Source organism: Lepus europaeus, chromosome 2 (assembly GCF_033115175.1).
Source record: "Lepus europaeus isolate LE1 chromosome 2, mLepTim1.pri, whole genome shotgun sequence".
NCBI classification, from domain to species: Eukaryota; Metazoa; Chordata; class Mammalia; order Lagomorpha; family Leporidae; genus Lepus; species Lepus europaeus.
In genome coordinates, this window is record NC_084828.1 from 131,488,712 (window position 1) to 131,512,723 (window position 24,012).

General features: G+C 37.0%; 1 protein-coding gene across 5 annotated transcripts in view; it reads right to left on the bottom strand.

The window, feature by feature from the left end:
- The window catches only part of RNF13 (ring finger protein 13), a 175,266-nt gene that overhangs the window by 56,592 nt on the left and 94,662 nt on the right, over positions 1 to 24,012 (bottom strand). For 3 of the 5 annotated variants that reach the window (XM_062213171.1, XM_062213168.1, XM_062213165.1), the window contains 2 exons: positions 13,041 to 13,128; positions 6,545 to 6,635 (listed from right to left, as the gene is read on the bottom strand). In XM_062213171.1, the coding sequence (XP_062069155.1) occupies positions 6,545 to 6,635; positions 13,041 to 13,128 (179 nt within the window). Of the gene's footprint in view, positions 1 to 6,544; positions 6,636 to 13,030; positions 13,129 to 24,012 lie in introns of all 5 variants that reach the window. The other 2 variants (XM_062213178.1, XM_062213174.1) reach the window with 1 other exon arrangement.

Genomic DNA, 24,012 nt, shown 5'->3' on the forward strand with positions numbered 1-24,012 from the left:
ACTTTTACTTCCTCTATTTGTCCAGGTCTCCCACAGCTGAGCCTGTAGATTCATCTTTGTCCTAGTTCTAGATTTATGTGTATTTGAGAAAGAAAGTATTTAAACATATTACCTACTGCCCATGTCTATGCCTCAATACAGTATAGCCTAGCTAAGATTTCATCATTGAAGCAAAGTCCTAAGCAATCCAGAATCTAAGGTGTTTTTTTTCCTTTGCATAAGTTTTTAGGCTAATTTCAAAACACATACCTAGGCCTACATTTTAAAACAATAGCCAATCCAATGCCTCAATCCCTCTGTTGACACAGAAGCCCTGCCTTGCTGTTCTTTCTGACACTAAGTTCCAACCATCCAAACTACTGAGCCCCAGTGGCTTTACATGAGAGTCATCTGTGCTATAGATCACATAGAAAAAAATTGGAAAGTAGGTCTGTAGGATGGAGGAATTGATGGATATTTTCTTAATATGATTTTTTTTAAAGCCAGAATCTTACTTAAAGAGGAACTGAGAAGCTTTCTCACTAAAGTGAGGGATAAATAATAGACAAAGATGTCTATTATTTTTCACTACAATTATCATGGTGTAGAAAATATTACCAATACAGTTCATTAAGAGGAAGCAATAAGAAGCATAAGAATAAAAAATAAAAAGACAAAATGATTCCTACTTATAATGGATAAATGACCAGTAAGAAAATTTAATTAAATTTTAGGTTATAATATCAACATACAAAAGTGAGCTTTCATATATACAAATGGAAAACAGATTATAGATGTAATAAAAAGACTCCTCCTACAGCAGTAAACAGTAACACACTTAGGCATATATTTCGTAAGAAATTTTCTTCTAACATTGATTTTGGATTAAAAAAACTAAACAAACTTCCTCATTACATAAATGCTGGGTTGAACAATGGAAGGGCATACCATATTCCATAACAAGACTTACTCTAATGTTGATATTGCCTAAATTAATCTATAGGAATAATATACTCTCAAGAAAGATACAAGCAGGTTTTTCTAGAGCAAGACAGCTTGGTTATTAAATTCCTTCAGAAAGGAAAATTAGAACATTCATATATTGCTGGTGGGAATTAAAAATGATGTAGATATTATGAAAAAAAAAGAAGCATTGCAATCCCTTAAACACAAAGTTACCATATAACCAAGCAATTCCAATTTAAGAACAGAAGCAGAGAAATGAAAACATATGCACATATAAACACTTATACATGAATGTATATAGTAGCATTCTTCATAATACCCAAAATGAGGAAACAAGTTAAATGTTCATTAACTGAAGAATCGATAAACAAAATGCAGTGCATCCAAACAATGGGTTATTACATAGCAACAAAAAGGAAAAAAACACCAATACATGCTCAGCATTACGAACCTTGAAATCTTTATGCTAAGCAAAAAAAGCCAATCACAAAAGACCACAAAAATGAATCAAAGACCTGTGTTTCCAGTTGGTAACATCAGCATAGAGAGGAATATAGTATGTGCCCTTAAAACAAATGTGATTCTTTTTATGTGAAATGACCAGAATAGACAAATTCAGAGTCAGATATTAGAGGTTGCCTAGGGCTGGGACTGGGGGAGAGGCTGGGGTAGAGAATAGGGAGTGGCTGAAACAAGGTTTCTATTCAGATGTTAAAAAAAAGTTCTACTTAGAAGGGGAAGATGCATAGACCAGTCTGTAAATGTACAGAAGTGTGTACTTTAAATGGGGAAATTTTATGGTACGTGAAGTATATCTCTATAAATCCTACTTCTAGGAATCTATTCCAAAAGTAAACTGGCAAAAACATGAAGAGACCTATCCATAAAATTATTCAATACAGCACTACTTATAATAGCAAAAAAATGTTAACAACTCAAAGACCATCAACAGGGAACTGGCTGACTAAACTGATTCAGCCAAAAAATGGAGTTTTATTTAGCTGGAAAAAGAAATGAAGAATAGTTCTATGAACTCATATTTGCAATCTCTAGGATTTCTTGTTAAGTCAACAAGCAGAATAGGTAAGAGTGTTTATATATTCAGGATGAAAGAAGGAGGAAAAGAGTGTGTATCTGCCTATAATTAAAAAAAAAAAAATGTATGGGGCTGGTGCTGAGGCTTACTGGGTAAAGCCACAGCCTGTAATGCCAGCATCCCAGATGGGCGCTGGTTCGAGTCCTGGCTGCTCCAATTCTGATCTAGCTCTCTGCTATGGCCTGGGAAAGCAGTGGAAAGCTGTCCTTGGACCCCTGCACCCACGTGGGAGACCCAGAAGCTCTTGCCTCCTGGCTTCAGATCAGCACAGCTCTTGCCATTGCTGCCATCTGGGGAGTCAACCAGCAGATGAAAGACCTCTCTCTCGAACCAGCAGATGAAAGACCTCTCTCTCTCTCTCTCTCTCTCTCTCTGTAACTCTGCCTTTCAAATAAATACGTAAATATTTTTTTAAAAATGTAATAAGGGGCTGGCACTGTGGTACAGGAAGTTAAGCCAATGCCTGCAATGCTAGCATCCATATGAAGGCCGATTTGAGTCCTGGCTGCTTCATTTCTGATCCAGCTCCCTGCTAATACACCTGGAAAAGCAGTATAAGATGGCCTAGGTGTTTGGGCTCTTGCCACCCATGTGGGAGACCTGGATGGAGTTCTAGGCTCCTGCTTTGTCCTGGTCTAGCCTTGGCTATTGTGGCCATTTGGGGAGTAAACTAGCAGATGGAAGATATTTTTTTCTCTCTCTCTTTCTCTGTAACACTACCTTTTGAGTAAATAAATAAATCTTTCCAAAATTTAATGAACTAAACTAAAATCTTTTTTAAAAAACATTTAGCTATAAGGTAAGGATGGAAATAGTATGGACAAGATAGAAACAGAATCTACACTTCTTGAATATACCTTGGTCTACTGAGTTTGACTTTAAGCTTTACATAATTATAAAAGTCACAACTTAGGGGCAGGCAAACCATTCCTACTATCTAAAAGTAAATGATAAAAATAAATACATAAATAAACAATGACCTGATCAGCTCTTGTCCTGACTCTAAATGTACAATGTAATACTTTATCCTTTTTAGTATTTGTTGTTGTTGTTCTAGTACTAGTGGTTGAACTCTGTAATTAACACACAATTATTCTTAGGTGTTTAAATTTTAACTGAAAAGTGATCCCTGTTAAATTTCAGAGTGGAAAAAGAGAGGGAGGAGATGTACAATTTGGGACATGCACAATCAGACTTGCCCCAAATGATGGAGTTAGAAATGTGCCAGGGGATTCCAATACAATCCCATCAAGGTGGCATGTACAAATGCCATCTCACTAGTCCAAGTGATTAATTTCAGTTCACAATCGATGGCTCTGATAGGTCTAAGAATCAAAGGGATCACACAAACAAGACAAGTGTCTGCTAATACTAACTGATAGAATCAAAAAGGGAGAGAAGGATCCAACATGGGAAGTGGGATACACAGCAGACTCATAGAATGGCAGATGTCCTAAACAACACTCTGGCCTCAGAATCAGCCCTTAAGGCATTCGATCTGGCTGAAAAGCCCATGAGAGTATTGTAGGCATGGAAAGCCAAGTTACCATGGAAAAGAAAAAAAAGAAGACCTAAATGAAAGATCTCTGTGAGTGAGATCCCAGTGGAAAGAACGGGGCCATCAAAGAAGGAAGTACCTTTCTCTGAAGGGAGGAGAGAACTTCCACTTTGACTATGACCCTATCGGAATAAGATCAAAGTCAGCGAACTCTAAAGGCTTCCATAGCCCTGGCAACTCATGACTAGAGCCTAGGGAGATTACTGACGCCATGAACAGGAGTGTCAAATTGTTAAGTCAGCAACAGAAGTCACTGTGTACTTACATCCCATGTGAGATCTGTCCTTAATGTGTTATCTAATGTGCAGTGATGCTATAACTAGTACTGAAACAGTATTTTTACACTTTGTGTTTCTGTGTGGGTACAAACTGATGAGATCTTTACTAATTATATACTGAATTGATCTTCTGTATATAAAGATAATTGGAAATGAAAAAAAAAAAAAACAAAACCTGGTGTTAAATTGGAAATGGCATAGAAAATTAATTAATTTTTAAAAAAATATTATGTAGGATCTCTGTCTTTAATGTGCTGTACACTCTTATTTAATGCTATAACTAGTACTCCAACAGTATTTTTTTTCACTTTGTGTTGCTATATGGGGGCAAACTGTTGAAATCTTTACCTAATATATACTAAACTGATCTTTTGTATATAAAGAGAATTGAAAATGAATCATGATGTGATTGGAAGGGGAGAGGGAGTGGGAAAGGGGAGGGTTGTGGGTGGGAGGGAAGTTTTGGGAGGGGGAAGCCATTGTAACCCATAAGCTGTACTTTGGAAATTTATATTCATTAAATAAAAGTTTAATTAAAAATAAATAAATAAATAAATACATAAATAAAAGTAAATGAATCAAAGACCTGTGTTTCCAGTTGGTAACATCAGCATAGACAGGGATATAGTATGTGCCCTTAAAACAATTTGACTTTACATACTCTTTACGATATATCTTAAAACACCAAAAGAGGGCTGGCACCGTGACATAGTGGGTAAAGCCACTGCCTGCAGTGCCGGCATCCCATATGGGCACTGGTTCAAGTCCCGGCTGCTCCACTTTCAATCCAGCTCTCTGCTATGGCCTGGGAAAGCAGTAGAAGAGGGCCCAAAGACCCGGAAGAAGCTCCTGGCTCCTGACTTTGGATGGGTGGGTGCAGCTCCAGCCATTGTGCCCAACTGGGGAGTGAACTTGCAGATAGAAGACCTCACTCTCTCTCTGCCTCTCCTTCTCTCTCTGTGTAACTCTGGCATTCAAATAAACAAACAAATATTTAGGAAAAAAACACACAGAAAGAACTGTTATTTAAAATATTGGTAATAATGTTGGTGTTTTTCTTTCTTTTTTAAACTTATTTGAAAGGCAGAGTTTCAGAGAAAGGAGAAAAGATAGACAGAGAAATCTTCGACCTGCTGGTTCACTCCCCAAATGGCCATAACTGCCAGGGCTGGTCCAGGCTGAAGCTAGGAGCCTGGAGCTTCATCCTGGTCTCCCATGTGGGTGCAGGAGCCCAAGCATTTGGGGCACCTTCTGATGCTTTCCCAGGCACCTTAGCAGGGAGCTGGATGAGAAGTGGAACAGCCGGGACTTGAACTGGAAGCAGGTGTTTCAGGCAGAGGCTTAATCTGTTACACCACAATGCTGGCCCTGGTATTATTCTTCTAAGTCTGTTATGTGTGTCTGTGTGTGTGTGTGTGTGTGTGTTATTAAATTTAAAAAGAAAATAATGATTACACATGTGCCTTCAGCACAGAAAAATAAGATGCAGATTTAAAATCAATTAAGTGAAAATCCTATGTCCTAGGTTTACAGTGCAAACAAAACAATATGTCCTCCTGATTTGTTGTACTTTTAAAAAACATATGCATAGGCTGGCGCCACAGCTCACTAGGCTAATCCTCCACCTGTGGCACCAGCACCCCGGGTTCTAGTCTCAGTTGGGGCGCCAGATTCTGTCCCGGTTGCTCCTCTTCCAGTCCAGCTCTCTGCTGTGGCCCGGGAAGTGCAGTGGAGGATGGCCCAAGTGCTTGGGCCCTGCACCCGCATGGGAGACCAGGAGGAAGTGCCTGGCTCCTGGCTTCGGATTGGCGCAGCGCGCCCATTGTAGCTGTAGCAGCAACTTGGGGGGTGAACCAATGGTAAAGGAAGACCTTTATCTCTGTCTCTCTCTCTCTGTCTAACTCTGCCTGTCAAAAAAAAAAAAAAAAAAAAAAAAAAAAAAAAAAAAAGCATTTCCTTGCTCTGTCCACTGAAAGAAACAAAAAAGAGGGCATTTGAGGGTAGGTTTGACAAGTGGATAGGTAGAAGACAGGTATTAATATTTTGGTATTGTTCTTCACAGTCAAAAGGAAGTTTCTGCCCACTCTGTTCTGGGAATCTGTTTCTTGGAAAAAATTCTGAGGGGTTCATTGAACTGTGTTCTATAGTATTAAATGAGACAGCTGTGCCTTAAGTTAATTTTAGTACATATGTCACTTCTGTAACAAGATTTTTTATAGAGAAGTTCCATATAGAAGTTTTTATTCCAAATCAAACTTTTAAATCTTGAAAACTGACTTCTTGTCTTTGTAGAAGTTGGTCACTTATCATACTGTGTTTTGGAGTCTGTGCTTCTACAATAACAAATTTCTTTTTAATAAAATAGAAACATTTCTTCAGAGAGAAAGTCATATAAACGTGAACTGCATTAAAAAAATATGAGTGGTTTGATTAAACTATACAATGGGAAATTTTGTGATCTTTTCAGCAACGTGGTTACCTTATTCTCTCAATATATTTTCAATAAAACAGTAAATCTTAAAAGCATGAAGACATATAAAGAGATAAGTTAGACAAAAGAGTTGATTCTAAAACACAATTCTGATTATATCTGATATTATATAATTCTGTTCTAATATAAAGAAAAATTTTTAAGCTACATGATTCTTTTTTATATCCATTACTTACCCTTTTTCATATGTGAATTCGTCTTTCAGGGAATTGGCTGATGATTCACCAATAAAGACAGATGGAATGTCAATTTTCTTTAACACATCAACTGTATAAAAGAATAAAATTATTCTTAAAAGCCCATATTTACAGTACAATCTAACTTTCTTCATAATAGTAGCAAATACAACTGCAAACAATTATAATCACCTTAAATTTTCAACTGGTTGATTTTCTATATTGTAATTTGATTCACCTTCAAAGTGATTGAGAAACACAGTAACACTTACAAAAGCAAAGCTAGCATTTTGCATATATACATTACCTCACCTAACTCTCTTAATAGTCCTAAAAGATCAACACAATTTTTATTTTTAGTATTTCCATTTGCCTTTTCCTCTCTACAGATATGCCTTTTAAAATTTTTATTTATTTATTTGTTTGTTTGTTTTTTGTTTGAAAGGCAGACAGACATCTTGGTTCATTCCTCAAAGGCCCGCATGTCTAAGATTGGGACAAATGGAAGCCGTGAACTAGGAACTCAGTGGAATTACTTGAGGCATCACTGCTGCCTGCCAGGGTCTGCATCTGCAGGATGCTGACATCAGGAGCCAGAGCGAAATACTGAACCCAGGTCCTCCAATAGGAGATTCAGGCATCTCAACCTCAACCACTAAGTTAACCGTACACCCCATAGACAAAGCTATAAATATGTGTGTATACATACATATATATATGTATATACATATACATATATATATATGTATATGCAAAAGAGAAAAAGTTTTCACATACCCATTTCCAAGAGAGGCATAATCCAGAGAATGACCACTTTACAACAGCTTAAAAAAATAACACCACACACTTCTGGCTTTCCAGAGTGAAAGACTGGCAGGAGTTGATAAAAGACATTGGCTAGGAAAGCTGGGTAAATGTCTACTTCCTCCTATGCCTGGAGTTTATGGTAAAGCTTTGTGTTTTGATTGGTGTTTTCTCAAGAAATCTGACTTATACTCATATTCAAATCCAAACTCTAATATCACCAAAATATAAATCTGGAAAAAATTACTCATTACTCAGAAATAAAAACAATTTTCTTAATGTTACTAATAGAAAAAGCAGCCTTATTATTAGCTGTGAGTTAAATAACAGATTAGACATTAGGTAAAGTCCATTTGTTATGTTACAATTTTCAAAATAACTTTGGTTTACATTGTAAATAATAATGCATATACATTATACATTTAAAAGGGGTGGAAAGAAAAGAAAAAGAAAATACAATCATAATTCTTCCCACCCAAAGACAAATGTTTTATTTGAAGTAATAAGAGTTGTAAAAGTTTTTCTTTCCTCATACTAGAAAATGAATTATTTTCATAATGATTAAACAAGGGAAGTAAGATTTTTTTTTTTTTGGTGTATACCAGGGTTAAGGGAAGTAGAAGAATAAGAGGATTAATAGAACTTTTATGTACTTCTGACGATGATAAAAAGTAAACTAGGACAACTGTTTGCCATAAAACTTAGCACAGTTCACCCAAAACACCCAAATAAAGGATCAGAGTTTTTAAAAAATCTATAAAATTAAAAAATATACAGTTGGAAGCTCTAATGCTTATTCTACCTTTAATGTAAAACCGTAAATATTTATTTCCACAAAGCAAATGTGTAGAAAGTCCAAGCACCCTGCAAAATTTCAATAATTATGTATATCCATAATTAAGACATACTTACATTGCATCACCCTCAAAATTTCCCTCATTCCTCTTTATAGTTAACCCCTCCTTCTAACCTCAGCAACCACTGATAGGGTTTTTTTTTTGTTTTGTTTTGTTTATTATCCTTATAAAGTCAAGCTTTTAAATCTTCATATCCTTGGTAAAGTTTTTTTTTTCCCTTCCAGGTTTTTTATGCAAATATCACTTATTCTCTACTCTCTCTCTCACACACACACACACACACACACATCCTCCCTCTCTCTCCCATCTCTTTCTCTCTCTCTCTCTTTCACACACACACACACACACACACATACCCATGTCAGTGCCAAGAGGGCAGGAACCAAAATGGTTAGTCAAAGGATAATCACTACTTTTATACTGATGAGATCAATAAAATTTTTATCTTTCTATTAATGGAGTCATTTAATAACACAAAAGGGGCTTTATTTTTTTCATGACAAACTCAAAGAGGAACATTTGACTTGTGAATATTGGCTTACAATTATTAGAAATTAATATAACTTCTTTTATATATGATATCTAAAGACATGTGGAGATCACTTCACTTTAATAAACAGATAAGAACGGGTGGGGGACAATGCTACATGTCAAAAACAAAAGTCATCATGGAGACTGCATTACAAAACCAAGCATGTTCTAATTCACCAAATACTTTCTAATCCACAAAATAACCCTGTGATGTATACATTGCCAAGTAATATTATCATATCATAGAAAAATTACAATTTGAATGCTCAGCTCCAGTCTCTTCAGATTCACAACCCAATTAACTGTTAAATATCTCCATCTTATTGCCTAATAGATGTTTCACACTTACTGTTTCCCAAATGGAATTCTGAATGTCTCTTTCCCCTCAACCTACTCTTTCTCATCCCTGTAAACAGCATGAGCATACCTAGTTTCTCAGGCTAGCCATCTTGGAGTCATCCCTGGCAGTTCCTTTTCCTTCACTCCCTAAGTCAAACTCTTGCAGCTTCACAGTATATCCATAATCCTACCAGCTCATCACCTTGACAGCTAACACTCCAAACCACCTTCACTCTTGCCTGGCAGATGCAGCAGCTGATGCAGCGACTTTCTCAATGGTCTCTGTTGGCACTCTTGACCATTTTTCACCTTCAGTTTATTCTTCAAATATCAACCAAAATGATCTTGTTCAAGTATGTCTGAATACCTCATATAATCACACAAAACCCAATATTTAGAATAAATTCCAAAGTGCTTATCACAGCATACAAGGCCCAACATGCTTTGGCCCCTTGCTCCTTCTCTAACCTCATCCCCTGCCATTCTCTCTTGCTTACTCTACTCTAGCCTGACCTAGAAAACACCAAGCACTTTATCCTCAAGCCTTTGTACTTGTCATTCTCTCTCCTTAAGTCCTCCTCCATCAGAAATCTTCATGACTCAGCCACTCACTTCAGTTATCTTTTCAAATCTCAGTGCCTCACAGAAGTCTTCTCTGACCACCCTAACTAAAACAGCCTCTTTCTTCTTACCCTTGCCTATACCTTCTTAGCTTGATATGTTTTCCTTCAAAACTTATCACGATTTAACACTACAGCTCATCTATTTGATTAGATATTAAATTCTTTCTTCCCACCATAGAATGCAATAATAGCAATAAAAATAATATCTGAACAGTCATGAAATTAATATTGGAAACAGGCAATCTTCTAGATGCTTTATAGGCCTTGATTCACTCAATTTTCACAGCAACCCAATGAGATTAGTACTGTTATCATTTCCATTTGATCGACCAGAAAACTGAGGCATAGAGATGTCAGGTAACACACCTGAGCTCACAAAGCTATGCAGAGCTGGGATTCAGACACTGGCAAGCACACAGAAAACACTCTCTTAGTATTCTACTGTACTTTGTTACCTTAGTGAAAGGTATGAAGGCAGAGCCCTTATATCATGCCCTACCATAGTCACAATGTCCAAAAAAGTACTTGATACAGGTTAAGCTTTCAAAAATATTTGTTGAAGGAAGGAAGCAAGAAAAAAAAGAAGAAACAAACCCAAGGATATTGACTTGCCATGGTTATACAGTTAGGAATTTACATAGCCTGGACTCAAATATGAGGGTTCTGATTCCGAATCTAGGCTCTTCCTACTCTGTCAAGGCATGAGCTTTCTCATACACCTTCTTTCACATGAACTTCACAACCTTACCAGGAAAAATAAAAATTTAAATTATTTACACTTTTTTAGATGAAAATAAAGAGTTTAGAAAGGTTAAGAAAAGGTCTCAAAGGTATAGGCTAGTTTGTATATCAACCAGCCTGAAGTAAACCCGTATTTCCTGGTTCTACTGTAGGTGTTCTTCCCACCATATTCTGCTATCTCCTGAAGATAAACAATGTTATCTGCTCACTGAGAAAACCCATTCTGCATCTGTCTTGGATATGGGCACATTCCATACGTGAGGTGTTAGGAGCTAGGAGCTTTTAAAACTTCTTTTTGTTTCCACATGTTGGAATCTCCATTCAGGACAACACCAATATTCCTTATGACCTAGGACTAAAGAGGGATGCGGACCCTTTCTGATAAATTAATGTTTTTCCTTCCTCTTGCAAGTAGCAGCAAAGATGAAAATGGTAAAAATCTTTACAACAATATGTTTAAACATATATCCACATGCAAGGATGGAGCCAAATATCACAGAATGTAATCCAAGCAATAAAGTCAAGGCCCAAAATTCTGATCAATTTTTGAAATATAACAACTCAGCTGGAACATTTCCATGGCAACAGCACGATTATACAGTTATGTGCTACTTTTAATATTCTGCACATTTTCCTTAGGAACATGACATAATTATCACAAAAAGGTTTTAAGGTATTACACTGATTAAATAGGTGCTAAAAAAGAACTGATACTTCTAGCTTGCAAATTTTTTATTGAAAAATCTGTCAAAAGAGTAAACAGTTTACAAATAATGAACAGTTTGTTCATACTTAAAACTCAAACTCAAAACATACTTAACTCTTGAGAAGTTCTTGAATATTTGCCAAGTCTTAGGCCCATGCCTTCAGCAAAATACACAGAGTAAATAATTTGCTCAAAGTTATTCTGCTGATCTAAGTGGTAGCTTGAATTAGGATTCACATCTGTTTCTAGAGTATGTGTGCTTTTTGTTTTGCCAGTAATGTGTACAGATCACAAAAGTTACTCCCTACCATGTATCAATTGGGACAAATTTTTTTTTTCTTTGAAAAAGGGAGGCAGTTAAAGGAGAAGAAAAATGTCTCAAATCCTGCAGTATCAACAGTGCTAGTTTATTTGTTGAGTTAACTCCCTTCATCAAGGAGTCCTGTAATTCCCACTCATTGGTTGTCAAACTGTTTCTGAAATGCTAGAACTTCTTAGGGGTACTTCATGGATTCTGCAATCAAGAAAATTTAATCGGCTAGATTAAAGTAATAATTTAAAATATAAAGAAATAAACTATGGGACTTTTACTTTTTCTGTATTATAATTTTACCTCATTATAATCAGAGTTAGAAGGACAAAGGACAAATAACAACAACCAACACTGTCTTGAGCTATAAACAGAAGCCTTTTGGGAGGCCGGCGCTGTGGCTCACTTGGCTAATTCTCCAGCTGTGGTGCCGCACCCCGGGTTCTAGTCCCGGTTGGAGTGCCAGGTACTAGTCCTGGTTGCTCCTCTTCCAGTCCAGCTCTCTGCTGTGGCCCTGGAGGGCAGTGGAGGATGGCCCAAGTGCTTGGGTCCCTGCACCCACATGGGAGACAGAGAGGAGGCACCCGGCCCCTGGCTTTGGATAGGTGCAGCGCTGACCGTAATGGCCATTGGGGAGTGAACCAACAGAAGGAAGACCTTTTTCTCTGTCTCTCTCTCACTGTCTATAACTCTCTGTCTCTCTCTCTCTGTCTAACTCTGGCTGGCAAAAGAAAAAAAAGAAGTCTTTTGGGTCAAGAAATATAAGATATTTGCTACTAAGGAGGTAGTTATTTAAAGTCCTAAACACATTCCACTGTACTGTTATCAGTCCACAGCTTTATGTCTACTCTCCCCTACAAGCTGTGAGTTGTATTCACAAACCAATAGAACCTAGCAGCAAGAAATATTATGGTTTGCTATAAAAGTTAAACAAAAATAAAAGACCTTCTAATCATAAATGTTAGCAGTGAATCATCTTAGTTGCAATTAGAATGGCTTTGTGAAAACATATAGCTCCCTGGTTTAGAGAGACTACATGAGGTAAAACATGCAACTTAAAGTCGCCGTCTGCATAAAGGCTGTTATTTTACTAACTGGCTCGTTTTCCCTGTCAGCTAACACTCAGTGGAGAACAATGAAAGATTTTAAGTGAAAAACTATAGACATGTAAAAGTAATATCAAGGGACTAGTAATCAACTGGTAGAAGAAAGTACCAGAATACAATAGCTTTGAACTTCCACCAACATATAGAAGGTATGTGAGTCTCCAAATAAATCACAAAAATTATTCAATAGCATTCTTAACTCAGGGTTTTTAACTCTATTTAAAGCTTTGACTTTCCTTTGATTGTGATCAAAATAGCAATAAATAGAACACAAAGATTAAAAAAACTGTAGAAAAGAACAATTCAATTCCATTTCTACTGTAAATAAAATTATCTCAAAAAGGTTAAGAATTGGGAATTATCTGATAGAGAAGAAATCTTGCTTTTTAAGCAGAAAAAATAGAGAAGAAAAATCCTGCTAATGTTTAGTTTCAAATGATCTTCAAACAGGAGAGAAGAAAAGTGATACCTGTACTTACTGTCGTTGGATCCCATGCTAATGAGGTCATCAGAATCAACATTGTGAACTATGGCTGCTTTGTACCCTGCTCGCTGTGCATTTAAAACCTGCAAACAGAAAACAGTCATTTTAGGAGGGAGGTAATGGTTTGTCATAATGTCCCTGAACTTCAATAAAGCTCAACAAATCTATATTACATCTATCAGCAAATGTACACTCTATATCCAGGACCACTTCACATACTTATAGGAATAAACCTCAGGTGTAGTTCTTGAAACAGTATGATGTCTTACAATTGATTATCAAGAATTTATTTAGATTTTTCTTGATTTCATTTATGGCATTAATTGAAACCAGAAATAAAGGACAGGAATACCTAAAACATTGAAAGGATCCAAAGTAATAAACCTGCCTGTGGGAGCTGGCATTGTGGCGAAGCAGATAAAGCCACTGCCTGCAATGCCAGCATCCCATATGGGTACCAGTTCAAGTCCCGGCCAATCCAGCTCCCTGTTAATGGTCTGGGAAAAGCAGCAAAAGATAGCCCAGGTGCCTGGGCCCCTGCTACCCACATGGGAGACCTGGAAGAAGTTCCTGTCTCCTGGTTCAGCCTGGACCAACCCAGGCATTTGAAGCCATCTGGAGAGTGAACCAGAGGATGGAAGATATTTCTTTTTCTCCTCTCCCTCTCTCTCTCTCTCGCTCTGTAACTCTGACTTTCCACTAAATAAATAAGCCTGTGTATCTCTAAAGAGGTAGAGCCTGATCGTTAACACTATTTTTTGAAATTCCTTTCAAAAGCTTTAAAAAATTACAAACAGCTCTAGCCTCAAGCTGCTTACTCTGGTTCTAGCTAGCTATTTAATCTTTCCTAAAGGTCACTTCCAAAACAGTAACATTGGTACCAAAAGAAAATGGCTCACTGTGTGACAAAATTTTATTACATGAAAGACCTGAAAAGTATCCAAACATATTATTATACCTCGTTAAAAAATGATAATCTGTTACAAATAAAAATAAACACAAACCTAAACTACTTATTTGATACTTACTATTTATAGACCATTGGTAAAAATTAAGGATCAAATCATGATTTCTACATTGGTTAAATAAAATGAAGACTGAGTAGGCAAACATTCATGTATGCATGTGTGTATGTTGATATATAGTTTTGAATATATGAAACACTTTTAAAATATATAGCTTTATATGTAAACTATAAAACTATGAGCTATGTATAGTTATAAATAGTTGAAGTACTTCTGAATATGTATAAAATTCTCAATATTAAATATGCTAAGAAACTCCTGAAATATACCACCTTATGATCACTGCATCGTAATACATCTTTCAAAGTGATTACTTAATACTTCTGCTTTTAAGAAACAGAAAAATAAAATTAAATTTAAAAAAACATTCAGGTCTCATATAAGTATTAGTTCAGTTTTGGTCATCCATACTGAATGACTCAATTCAATAGAAATAAAACCCGAGTCCAGTTCTGAAGTCAGGGAAAGGCCAAAGCAGTGAGTTCCCGAGAGTAAAAGGGACGTCTGATTACTCAAGACACTCTGCATCTGACGGCTAGAAAACAGTCAACACGTCAGGCAAGTTGGCTATGCACAGGGTAAAATTCTCTTCTACGTTACCCTTGACTTCCCTAAAACTACCTCACTGACTCAAGCTGGGTTTCTGAAACAGTGTGAATAAATCTGAATAATTTTATCTTATTACCGAAAAAGAGGCCAGCGCCGTGGCTTAACAGGCTAATCCTCCACCTTGCGGTGCCGGCACACCGGGTTCTAGTCCTGGTTGGGGCGCCGGATTCTATCCCGGTTGCCCTTCTTCCAGGCAAGCTCTCTGCTATGGCCCGGGAAGGCAGTGGAGGATGGCCCAAGTCCTTGGGCCCTGCACCCGCATGGGAGACCAGGAGAAGCACCTGGCTCCTGGCTTCGGATCAGCGAGATGTGCTGGCCGCAGTGGCCTTTGGAGGGTGAACCAGAGGCAAAAAGGAAGACCTTTCTCTCTGTCTCTCTCTCTCACTATCCACTCTGCCTGTCAAAAAAAAGAGCCCTGAAGCTATAGGAGACATGAGCGCCTTGGGGAATTCATATTTTGTTGATCTTTACACCTCCACAACACTAATGAAATAGACTGACAGTAAGAACTCAGTAAATATCACTAGATAAAACTGTACTAAAATTAATAGCTCACATATAATATTATAGGCACAAGAAATAAATTTGGCAGTAAGGTATTTTAAACTAATTAAAATAATATAAATAATTCATTGACACAGAACCTACTGTTCTAATGTTAGGAATAATGGCAAAAGTCACCCAGCCCACAAAATTGTTACAAGGAACATTTTGTAGTTGGCCAAGGAAAAGTCAACAATCAAGAAAGTTCAGTATTTTTTACATAAGAATACATGTCTTATTTTTAGTTGTATTTTGTTATCTAACACAGAAAACACTGGTCCCCACAGCTTCTTCCCCAGAGCTTTCCAAAAGAGAGGAAGAAAAATCTCTTCAGAAGGATATCACAGGGGTGGGAATTCGACCTAACAGTTAAGACACTCATGACCCACATTGGAATGACTGGGTTGGATTCCTGGCTCCAGCTCCTGAAGCCACTTTCCCACCAATGCAGACCCTGGGAGGCAGTGGTGATGGCTCAAGCAACTGAGTTCCTGCCATTCAGGTGGAAGTTGTGGACTGAATTCTGTTCTCTGAGCTTCAGCCCCAGTCAGTGGATGAGAGAGCGCGCACAGGCACATGTATTCTCCCTCTCTCTCTCTCTCTCTATATATATATATATATATAGATATATAGATATATATATACATTATAAATTTATCTTTAAAAATATTTGTAATTAAAATCTTTCTCTCTCTATATATATATATAGAGAGAGAGAGAGATATCCATGTCTCTTTGTCTCTCAGATTTTTTAATTACAAATATTTTTAAAGACAAATTTATAATGTCTAAGCCTTATTTATTACATTCTTTTTATTTAGGCAAAAGAATACTTTTTGAGGTTATTAGTTTTTCTAACACTGGAGTGAGCATTTTAACTACTGCTGAGAATGTAACCAAGTAACTGATGAGAAATGTTTCTTTTCATTTCGCAGATGCACCTACTGAAAAAGACATAATTAAAGAAATAAAAATTACATAAATATGAAAACTGCTTTCTGCTAACATAAAATTTAGGTTTTGGGGCCAGTGTTCTGACACAGCAGGTTAAACTGCCACCTGTGATGATAGCATCCTATAGGAGTGCCAGTTCAAGTCCCAGCTGCCCCATTTCTAATCCGGCTCCCTGCTAATGAACCTGGGAAAGTAACACAGGATGGCCCAAGTGCTTGGGCCCCTGCCACCCATGTAAGAGACCTGGATGGAGTTCCAGGCTCCTGGCTTCAGCCTGACCCAGACCCAGCCAATATGACCATTTGGGGAGTGAACCAGTAGATGGAAGATCTCTCTCCCTCTGTCTCCCTCCCCCCCACCTCTAACTCTGCCTCTCAAATAAATATTTTTTCTTGAAAGACAAAATTAAGTTTTAAAGTACTTTGTAAATGTAACTGATTCACATAATCAATGAAATTATATAATTTAACTTTTTTTCTTGCAGAAGGACATACGAGAGAGAAGATATAACTTTTAAGACACAGAAAAAAGGGGTTTTGGGGACCGTAATAAAGAGTAAAAACTGCAGTTCCTTTCAACAAGTATTTGTGGAGTTTACATAATAAGTATAGCGCCGGTGCTGAGCATACTGCAGAACTCAAAAGTGAACCAGAAACAGACTATCCTGATGGGAATTTAATATTTGGACATCCAACAAGTCAAGTGCCTTCTTGCTCTAGTGCACTTGCTTATACCATCATTTCTACTCAGGACATGCTTTGTCTTCTGAATGTCCATCTGGTCTTCAAATTCCATCATCTGCATGAATCTGTCTCTGTCCCATGCCCTAGTCAACATGCTGTGTCCAAGTACCTATAATAACCGCTCCCTGCTTAAAGTATGCATATTAATCTGTTTACATGCTTCTTAAAGATCTTTGATAGTGCTGTTTATCATATTTATGTATACATGTAGTATCCTATTTCAAAACAGACCCTCAGGAAGTCCTTAAATCTCTTGCAATTGTGTATATAGCAAATCTGCTGCAAAGGGACAAAGTAATCACAATTTTCCAAGAGGCTTTATCACTCCCATATTATTAGGAATCATCAATACAAATGGATTTATAACAAGTTGTTATGCATCATTACTTTCCAATAATTAACTTCTTAAAACATTACCACGCAACTGGGGAGAAATATTTCTTTCACACATCCAAAACCAACTGTTTCCATAAACACAATATAAAATTATATCAATATCAAAAATGGTTCTCCTAAAATAGGAAGCTTAGAAAAACATGAAAATAGGAAGGAATTCTGCAAGCCTAAGCATGAATACCAAAAAACAGAAGCATGTTTTTACAACTTTAACAAATATAAAGGCTTCCCAAAGGTTTTTGTTGCTGCTTTTAGTGATTTTTAAAATAAATAAGGAAAATTAAGTCAAGGAACAGATTAACATATGGACCAACAGGCTCATGAATACAAACAAGGAAAATACATCAATGTTTATGAACTATAAAATTCATGTCAGTCAAATTAAATTATATTTTGAATGAAGCAGCAGCTGGTATTTTTAAGCACACACGAGGTAGAAATAAAACTTAAAGCATTTAGTAATCATGTGCAAGGTTTTGCATTCATAAAATGCAACCTGAAACACATGGTGTCACATGGAAGCAAAGAACTCAAAGATTCACGAATAAAGAGCATGCACAGTGAACAAACCTAAATCCAAAACAGCTATCAAAACTGAAAATCGCATCAAAAAGTCTCCTGAATGTATTGTCAATGTGCCTTTTTTTTTTTTTAAAGATTTATTTATTTGAGAGGAAGCGTTACAGACAGAGCAAAGAAGAGACAGAGAGAAAGGTCTTCCATCCTCTGGTTAACTCCCCAAATGGCTACAACAGAGGGAGCTTAACAGAGAGCTAGCTAGATCAGAAACGGAGCAGCCCAGACTCAAATCGGTACCCATATGGGATGCAGGTGCTGCATACTGTGGCTTAACCCGCTGCGCTATAGCACCAGCCCCCACCAATCTGCCTTCTAAAGGAGACTGATCCTAAGAGCTATTAGCTCAAATTGTGGTGAGTGTACTAAATATTTTACTGTAATCAACACATCAGATATAACTAAATTATGAAGACCAGTTGGCACCTAACCAAAAATTCTAAAAAACATAGAGCTCCTTTCTTATTGTTATAAATAAACCATATCTTAGAAGATAGCAGACTGCTAATAGAAGAGTTGTCAAAAGACAGGTTCTAAAAGAAACCCTGGAAATGACACACTAGTTCATCTTATTTCTCAATTGAAAAAATTGATAGTACTCAATCGTTGTAATAAAACATGCCTTCTAAGAGGAAGTGATTGCCCCTCAAGAAAATCATGAATAGAGATTTCTAAAGGATAAATAGGAATGAGGATTTGGAGAAACTACTGATAGTGCGAATATACAAAGGATCTAAACCAAAGACTTTATGAATAAAAGAGACTTTTCTGTGCTAGTATTATATATAAATATAAACATATATATATGACCTCTAATAACAACTCTACAACATATATTTTCAATATTTTTAAGAAATGAAGACAGATAACTGAATCTAAGGTCATACTTAGGCAGATTGAAATGTGAAACTTCATCTGGTTAGAAAAGAAAAGGATTTTCCAATGCATCCAGATAAGCCCCACCAGGACTACCAAGCTTATTCAACCCTTTATAAATGTCTGCAAAGAGAAACTGAACTGAGGGAGCATCAAGATTTAGATAACATTAATATTAAAATCTTGAGGGCAGGGCTGGTGCTGTGGCATAGCAGGTAAAGCCGCTGCCTGCAGTACCGGCATCCCATTTGGGCACCAGTTCAAGTCTTGGCTACTCCACTTCCAATCTAGCTCTCTGCTGTGGCCTGGGAAAGCAGTAGAAGATGGCTTAAGTCCTTGGGGCCCCTGCACCCATGTGGGAGACCCAGAAGAAGCTCCTGGCTCCTGGCTTCAGATCGGCGCAGCTCCAACTGTTGAAGCAGTGAACTAGTGAATGGAAGACCTCTCTCTTTCTCTCTCTCTGCCTCTCCTCTCTCAGTGTAACTCTGCCTTTCAAATAAGTAAATAAATCTTTAAAAAACATCTTGAGGACAAAATAACACATACAAAAAAACACAAAAAAGCATAAGCCAAGAATAAACATGCTAAAATATTGGGATAGAATTAATAAAAACTTAGAGGGGAGAAAAGTTGTGGGGTGAGCTATGGCAGATGTTATGGGACTTGAATTATACCTCAATGAGAAGAAATTTAGGTTATCAGTGGAAAGAATTGAATGAATTTTTTCATATGAGAAGATGACAATAGCAAGACAAATTGTATCTTTAAAGATATAGTTAAAACAAATCTCATGAGTTATCTGATTAAGGAGAGCTACTGAAAGGTGGACAGCAGAAGAGTTCAAAGTACAGAACTAGACTGCCTGGATTCAAATCTTGCTTCAGTCGACACAAGCTGTATTAACTCAGGCAGGTAACTTAACTTCTATAAAATTAATATAATGATATATCTAACATAAAGGGCTGTTCTGAGAATTAAATAATTTAGTATATTTTTAAAGCATGCAAAAGAGTGCTTAGACAGTCCCCGGCACATGAGGAGTAAAATCACTGTCATTGCTATTTTTCTCATTGCTCTACAAGAGGTGAGGAGAGATAGTGGGAAGAAGGTACAGATTATGTAGTATTTTGAAGGCAACTCAGAAAAGCAGATTTAGGTTCCCCTCAGTCAAGAGTGTATAGCAGGTGACCTGTGCTGTGGCGTAGTGTGTAAAGATGCCGCCTGCAGTGCCAGCATCCCATATGGGTGCTGATTGGAGTCCCGGCTATTCTACTTCCGATTCAGCTGCCTGGATGGCCCAAGTCTTTGGGCCCCTGCACCCCTGTGGAAGACCCAGAGGAAACTCCTGGCTCCTGGCTTCAGATTAGTTCAGCTCCGGCCACTGCAGCCATTCAGGGAGTGAACCAGCAGATGGAAGACCTCTCTCTGTTTCTCTCTCTCTCTCTTTCTCCCTGCCTCTGCCTCTCTGTAATTCTGCCTTTCAAATAAAATAAATAAATCTTAAAGAAAAAAAAAAAGAGTGTATAGCAGGTGCCTTGATAAGGGATTGAACTATTTAAAATAATGTTTTTAAACGATTTGATAGTGATTAGACTGAATTGAAGAGGAGGGTCTAAAGACTTGGAAGCTGTTAAGACAGGCAATGATATGATACAACACTCTTTGATTCTTCTTCATAGCCAATTTTTGACAAAAAATTGACGAAAGTTGAGGAATGACTTTGACCAAAACTTGGAAAACTGAGAAAAACAGTTTGCTTTGATAGGGAAGCAGCAGGTCTGGCATCAAGCACACTAAATTAGGTGGCACAGTTTCCTAGGTAAGTAAACTACAACAAGGACTTGAGACCAAAATTTAAGAGATTTTCAGCAAATTAATTCATTTATTCAGTCAACAAATATTTGGAAAACATCTAGTTACATTATTAAAAACAAACTTCTAATAAAATATAGTCCACATTTTCACATTTTATATAGTTTTCAATTTTACTTTAAAATAGTTTAAGACAAAACACTTGCAGGGGTGGGGGGGACAGGAAGTGTTGCACAGTGGGTTAAGCCGCTGCCTGCAGTGCCAGCATCCCATATTTGAGCACTGGTTTGGGTCCCACTGCTCTACTTCAGATCCAACTCCCTGCTAATATGCTTGGGAAAGCAGCGGAAGATGGCCCAAGTGCTTGGGCCCCTGCCACACACCTGGGAGCCTAGGATAGAATTCCAAGTTCCTGATTTTGACCTGGCCCATCAGACCATTGCAGCCATTTGTAGAGTGAACCCGCAAAACAAAGACTTCATTCTATCTCTCTCTCTCCCTCTCACTTTGTAATTCTGCCTTTCAATAAATAAATCTTAAATCCTGTTTCACTCACAGATAAATGGAAATCACAACACTCGAAAACTAAATTTATAATTATTTATATTTTAGAATATTCCCTTAAATTAATCAAAGATCATTTTATTTCATGCTTCATGGTACAATTACTAGAAAACTAAGCCTGTTGCTACCCTGAAAGACAGATCTGATAAAACAACATTTGTACCATTTTTGAATGTCATATTTTATGTTCTTTGAAGAAAGGAATATTTTTAATGAGATTTATTTATTTATTTGAAACAGAGTGTGTATGTGTGTGTGTGAGTGAGAGGGAGAGAGAGAGAGATCTTCCATCCATTGGTTCACTCCCCAAATGGCCACAATGGCCAGAGCTGGGCCAAGTCAAAGTCAGGAGCCTGGAACTCCATCTGGGCCATCTTCTGCTACTTTCTCTGGTGCATTAGAAGAGTGCAGAGTGGCCAGGACTCAAATCAGCTCTCATATGGGATGCAGTCTTGCAGGTGGCAACTTAAGCTGCTGTACCACAATGTGGCCCAGAAGAAAAGAACAATTTTATTTGTATATATCTCAAGCCTAGGGGAATATCTTTTACATAAATACTTGTTTAACCTAAACTGCAACTAAGATAATGGTTAATAGTTATGGTTAATAGATAATAATGGTTAATCTACCAAGATATAAACCACAAAAATGAAATTTCCTTACATCTGTTTTTTAGTTCCCCCTAAACACACACACACACACACACACAAATTTTACTTTAGTCATTGCAGGTAAAAATATCTCTCACATATTTTTTGCTTTTTCCAAGCTTTTCCAAATAAAGGGCACCAAATATGATCTCACCCCTTTCAGTTACTCAGGCCATAATGAACGTGCTTCAACCATGGGGGGGTGGTTTTTCTCTGTAATATGAAGAGTCAAATGGTAGCTCCTCCTTCTCTGTGCATAATACTATTAGACTATGACCAGTCTGCCCCCACCCTTATAGTCTTTCTTCTAGTAGAAAAACAGAATTAAAATTAGTAAGAGCTCTGATCTTAAAAAAAATTTAAATGCAGGGCAATTCTGAGAAAAACTGTCAGAAAAAGTACACGGTTTTAACGTGAACACTTTGTGACATATGTTATGAAAGCACAAAGACATGTCCACCCTTTTATTTGAGGTGATGTTCTGAGGGAGTTATCTTCTGAGTAGAGACACGTTACTAGTGCACATGTTGACTTAGGCTTAGAAAAATAAAAATTGCCAACGCAAAATACTATACCTTGCAAAGCTCTCATTTATGAATGAAGGTAAAATAAAGACCTTCTATAACAAACAGAAATTGAAAGAATTTGTCAACACTCATGCAGCCTTACAAACGATGCTTAAGGATGTGCTATACACAGAAACACAGAAACACGGTCATCACTATGAAAGAAGGTAAAGGCAAAAAAATCTCCCAGTAACAGTACAAAGGAAGTAAACAACAGAAATATTTATGGAAAAACAGCAGGGCCAAGTGGTTAATCATCAATAGTCACCTTAAATGCAAATGGCTTCAACTCACCAACTAAAAGATCAGACTGGCTGAATGGGAAAGAAAAAAAACATCTATTTGCTACCTACGAGAAACTCTTCTCACCAACAAAGATACAGTCAGACTGAAAGTGAAAGGATGGAAAAGATATCCCATGCTAACAGAAACCAAAAAAGAGCTGGTGTAGCCAACCTAATATCAGACAAAATAGACTTTAACACAAAAACTCTTAAGAGACAAAAAAGTGCACTATACAATGATTAAAGGATAAATTCAACAGGAAGATGTGACTATAATAAATGTATATGCACTTAGTTACAAGGCATCTGGCTATTTAAAAGAAATATTAATGGATCCAAAGGGAGACATAGACCTTCATACAATAGTAATGGGGGACTTCCATACCCCATTTTTAGCAATGAACAGATCAACCAGACAGAAAATCAGCAAGGATACAACAGTTAATTGACATTATAGACCAAATGGAACTAACAGATATCTACAAAATTTTTCATTGTAAAGTTGCAGAATACACATTCTTCCCACCAGTGCATGGAACTTTCTCTAGGATAGACCACAAGTCAGGCCATAAAACAAGTCTCATCATATTAAAAAAAAAATCAAAATCATACCATGCATCTTCTCTGATCACAAGTGAATGAAGCTGGAAGTCAACAACTTAAGAATCTCTAGAACATATGCAAACACATGGAGACTGAACAGCATGTTCCTGAATGAACAGAGGTTCATAGAAAACATCAAAAGAGAAATCAAAAAACTGTTGAGAAACAGATTTTTTTTTCATACTATTTGTTGAACTCTTTATTTATTATAGAGTTAATCTTCTGTGTATAAAGTTAATTGAAAATAAATCTTAGTAAAAATAAGAATGGGAATAAGAGAGAAAGAAGGAAGAAGGATGAGAGATGGGAGGGAGGGTGGATACAATGTGAAGAATCACTATCACTATGCTCCTAAAGTTATATTTATGAAATGCATAAAGTTTGAATACCTTAAATAAAAGGTTTCTGGGGAGAAATGTATATCAAAATGAAAGGTCTAAGTTTATAAATTTTTGGTACTGATATGACTCATTCCAATCAAATCTTAATTATTCCTTATACTAACATAGCAAATGCTCCATTTCAATCCACCCACCTCTGAAAATAAAGCTTTTGGAAGAATTTGTGCAACAAAAGGATGACTTTTGGTACTTGCTATCAGCCTGCTAAGAAACTCACAAATAATGACAGGGAGTCACACCACTATAAAAAGAGCTATGGGGCCAGCATTGCGGTACAGTGAATTAAACCACCACCTACAACACCAGCATCCCATATGGGTGCTGGTTTGCATCCCAGTTGCTACACTTCCAATCCAGCTCCCTGC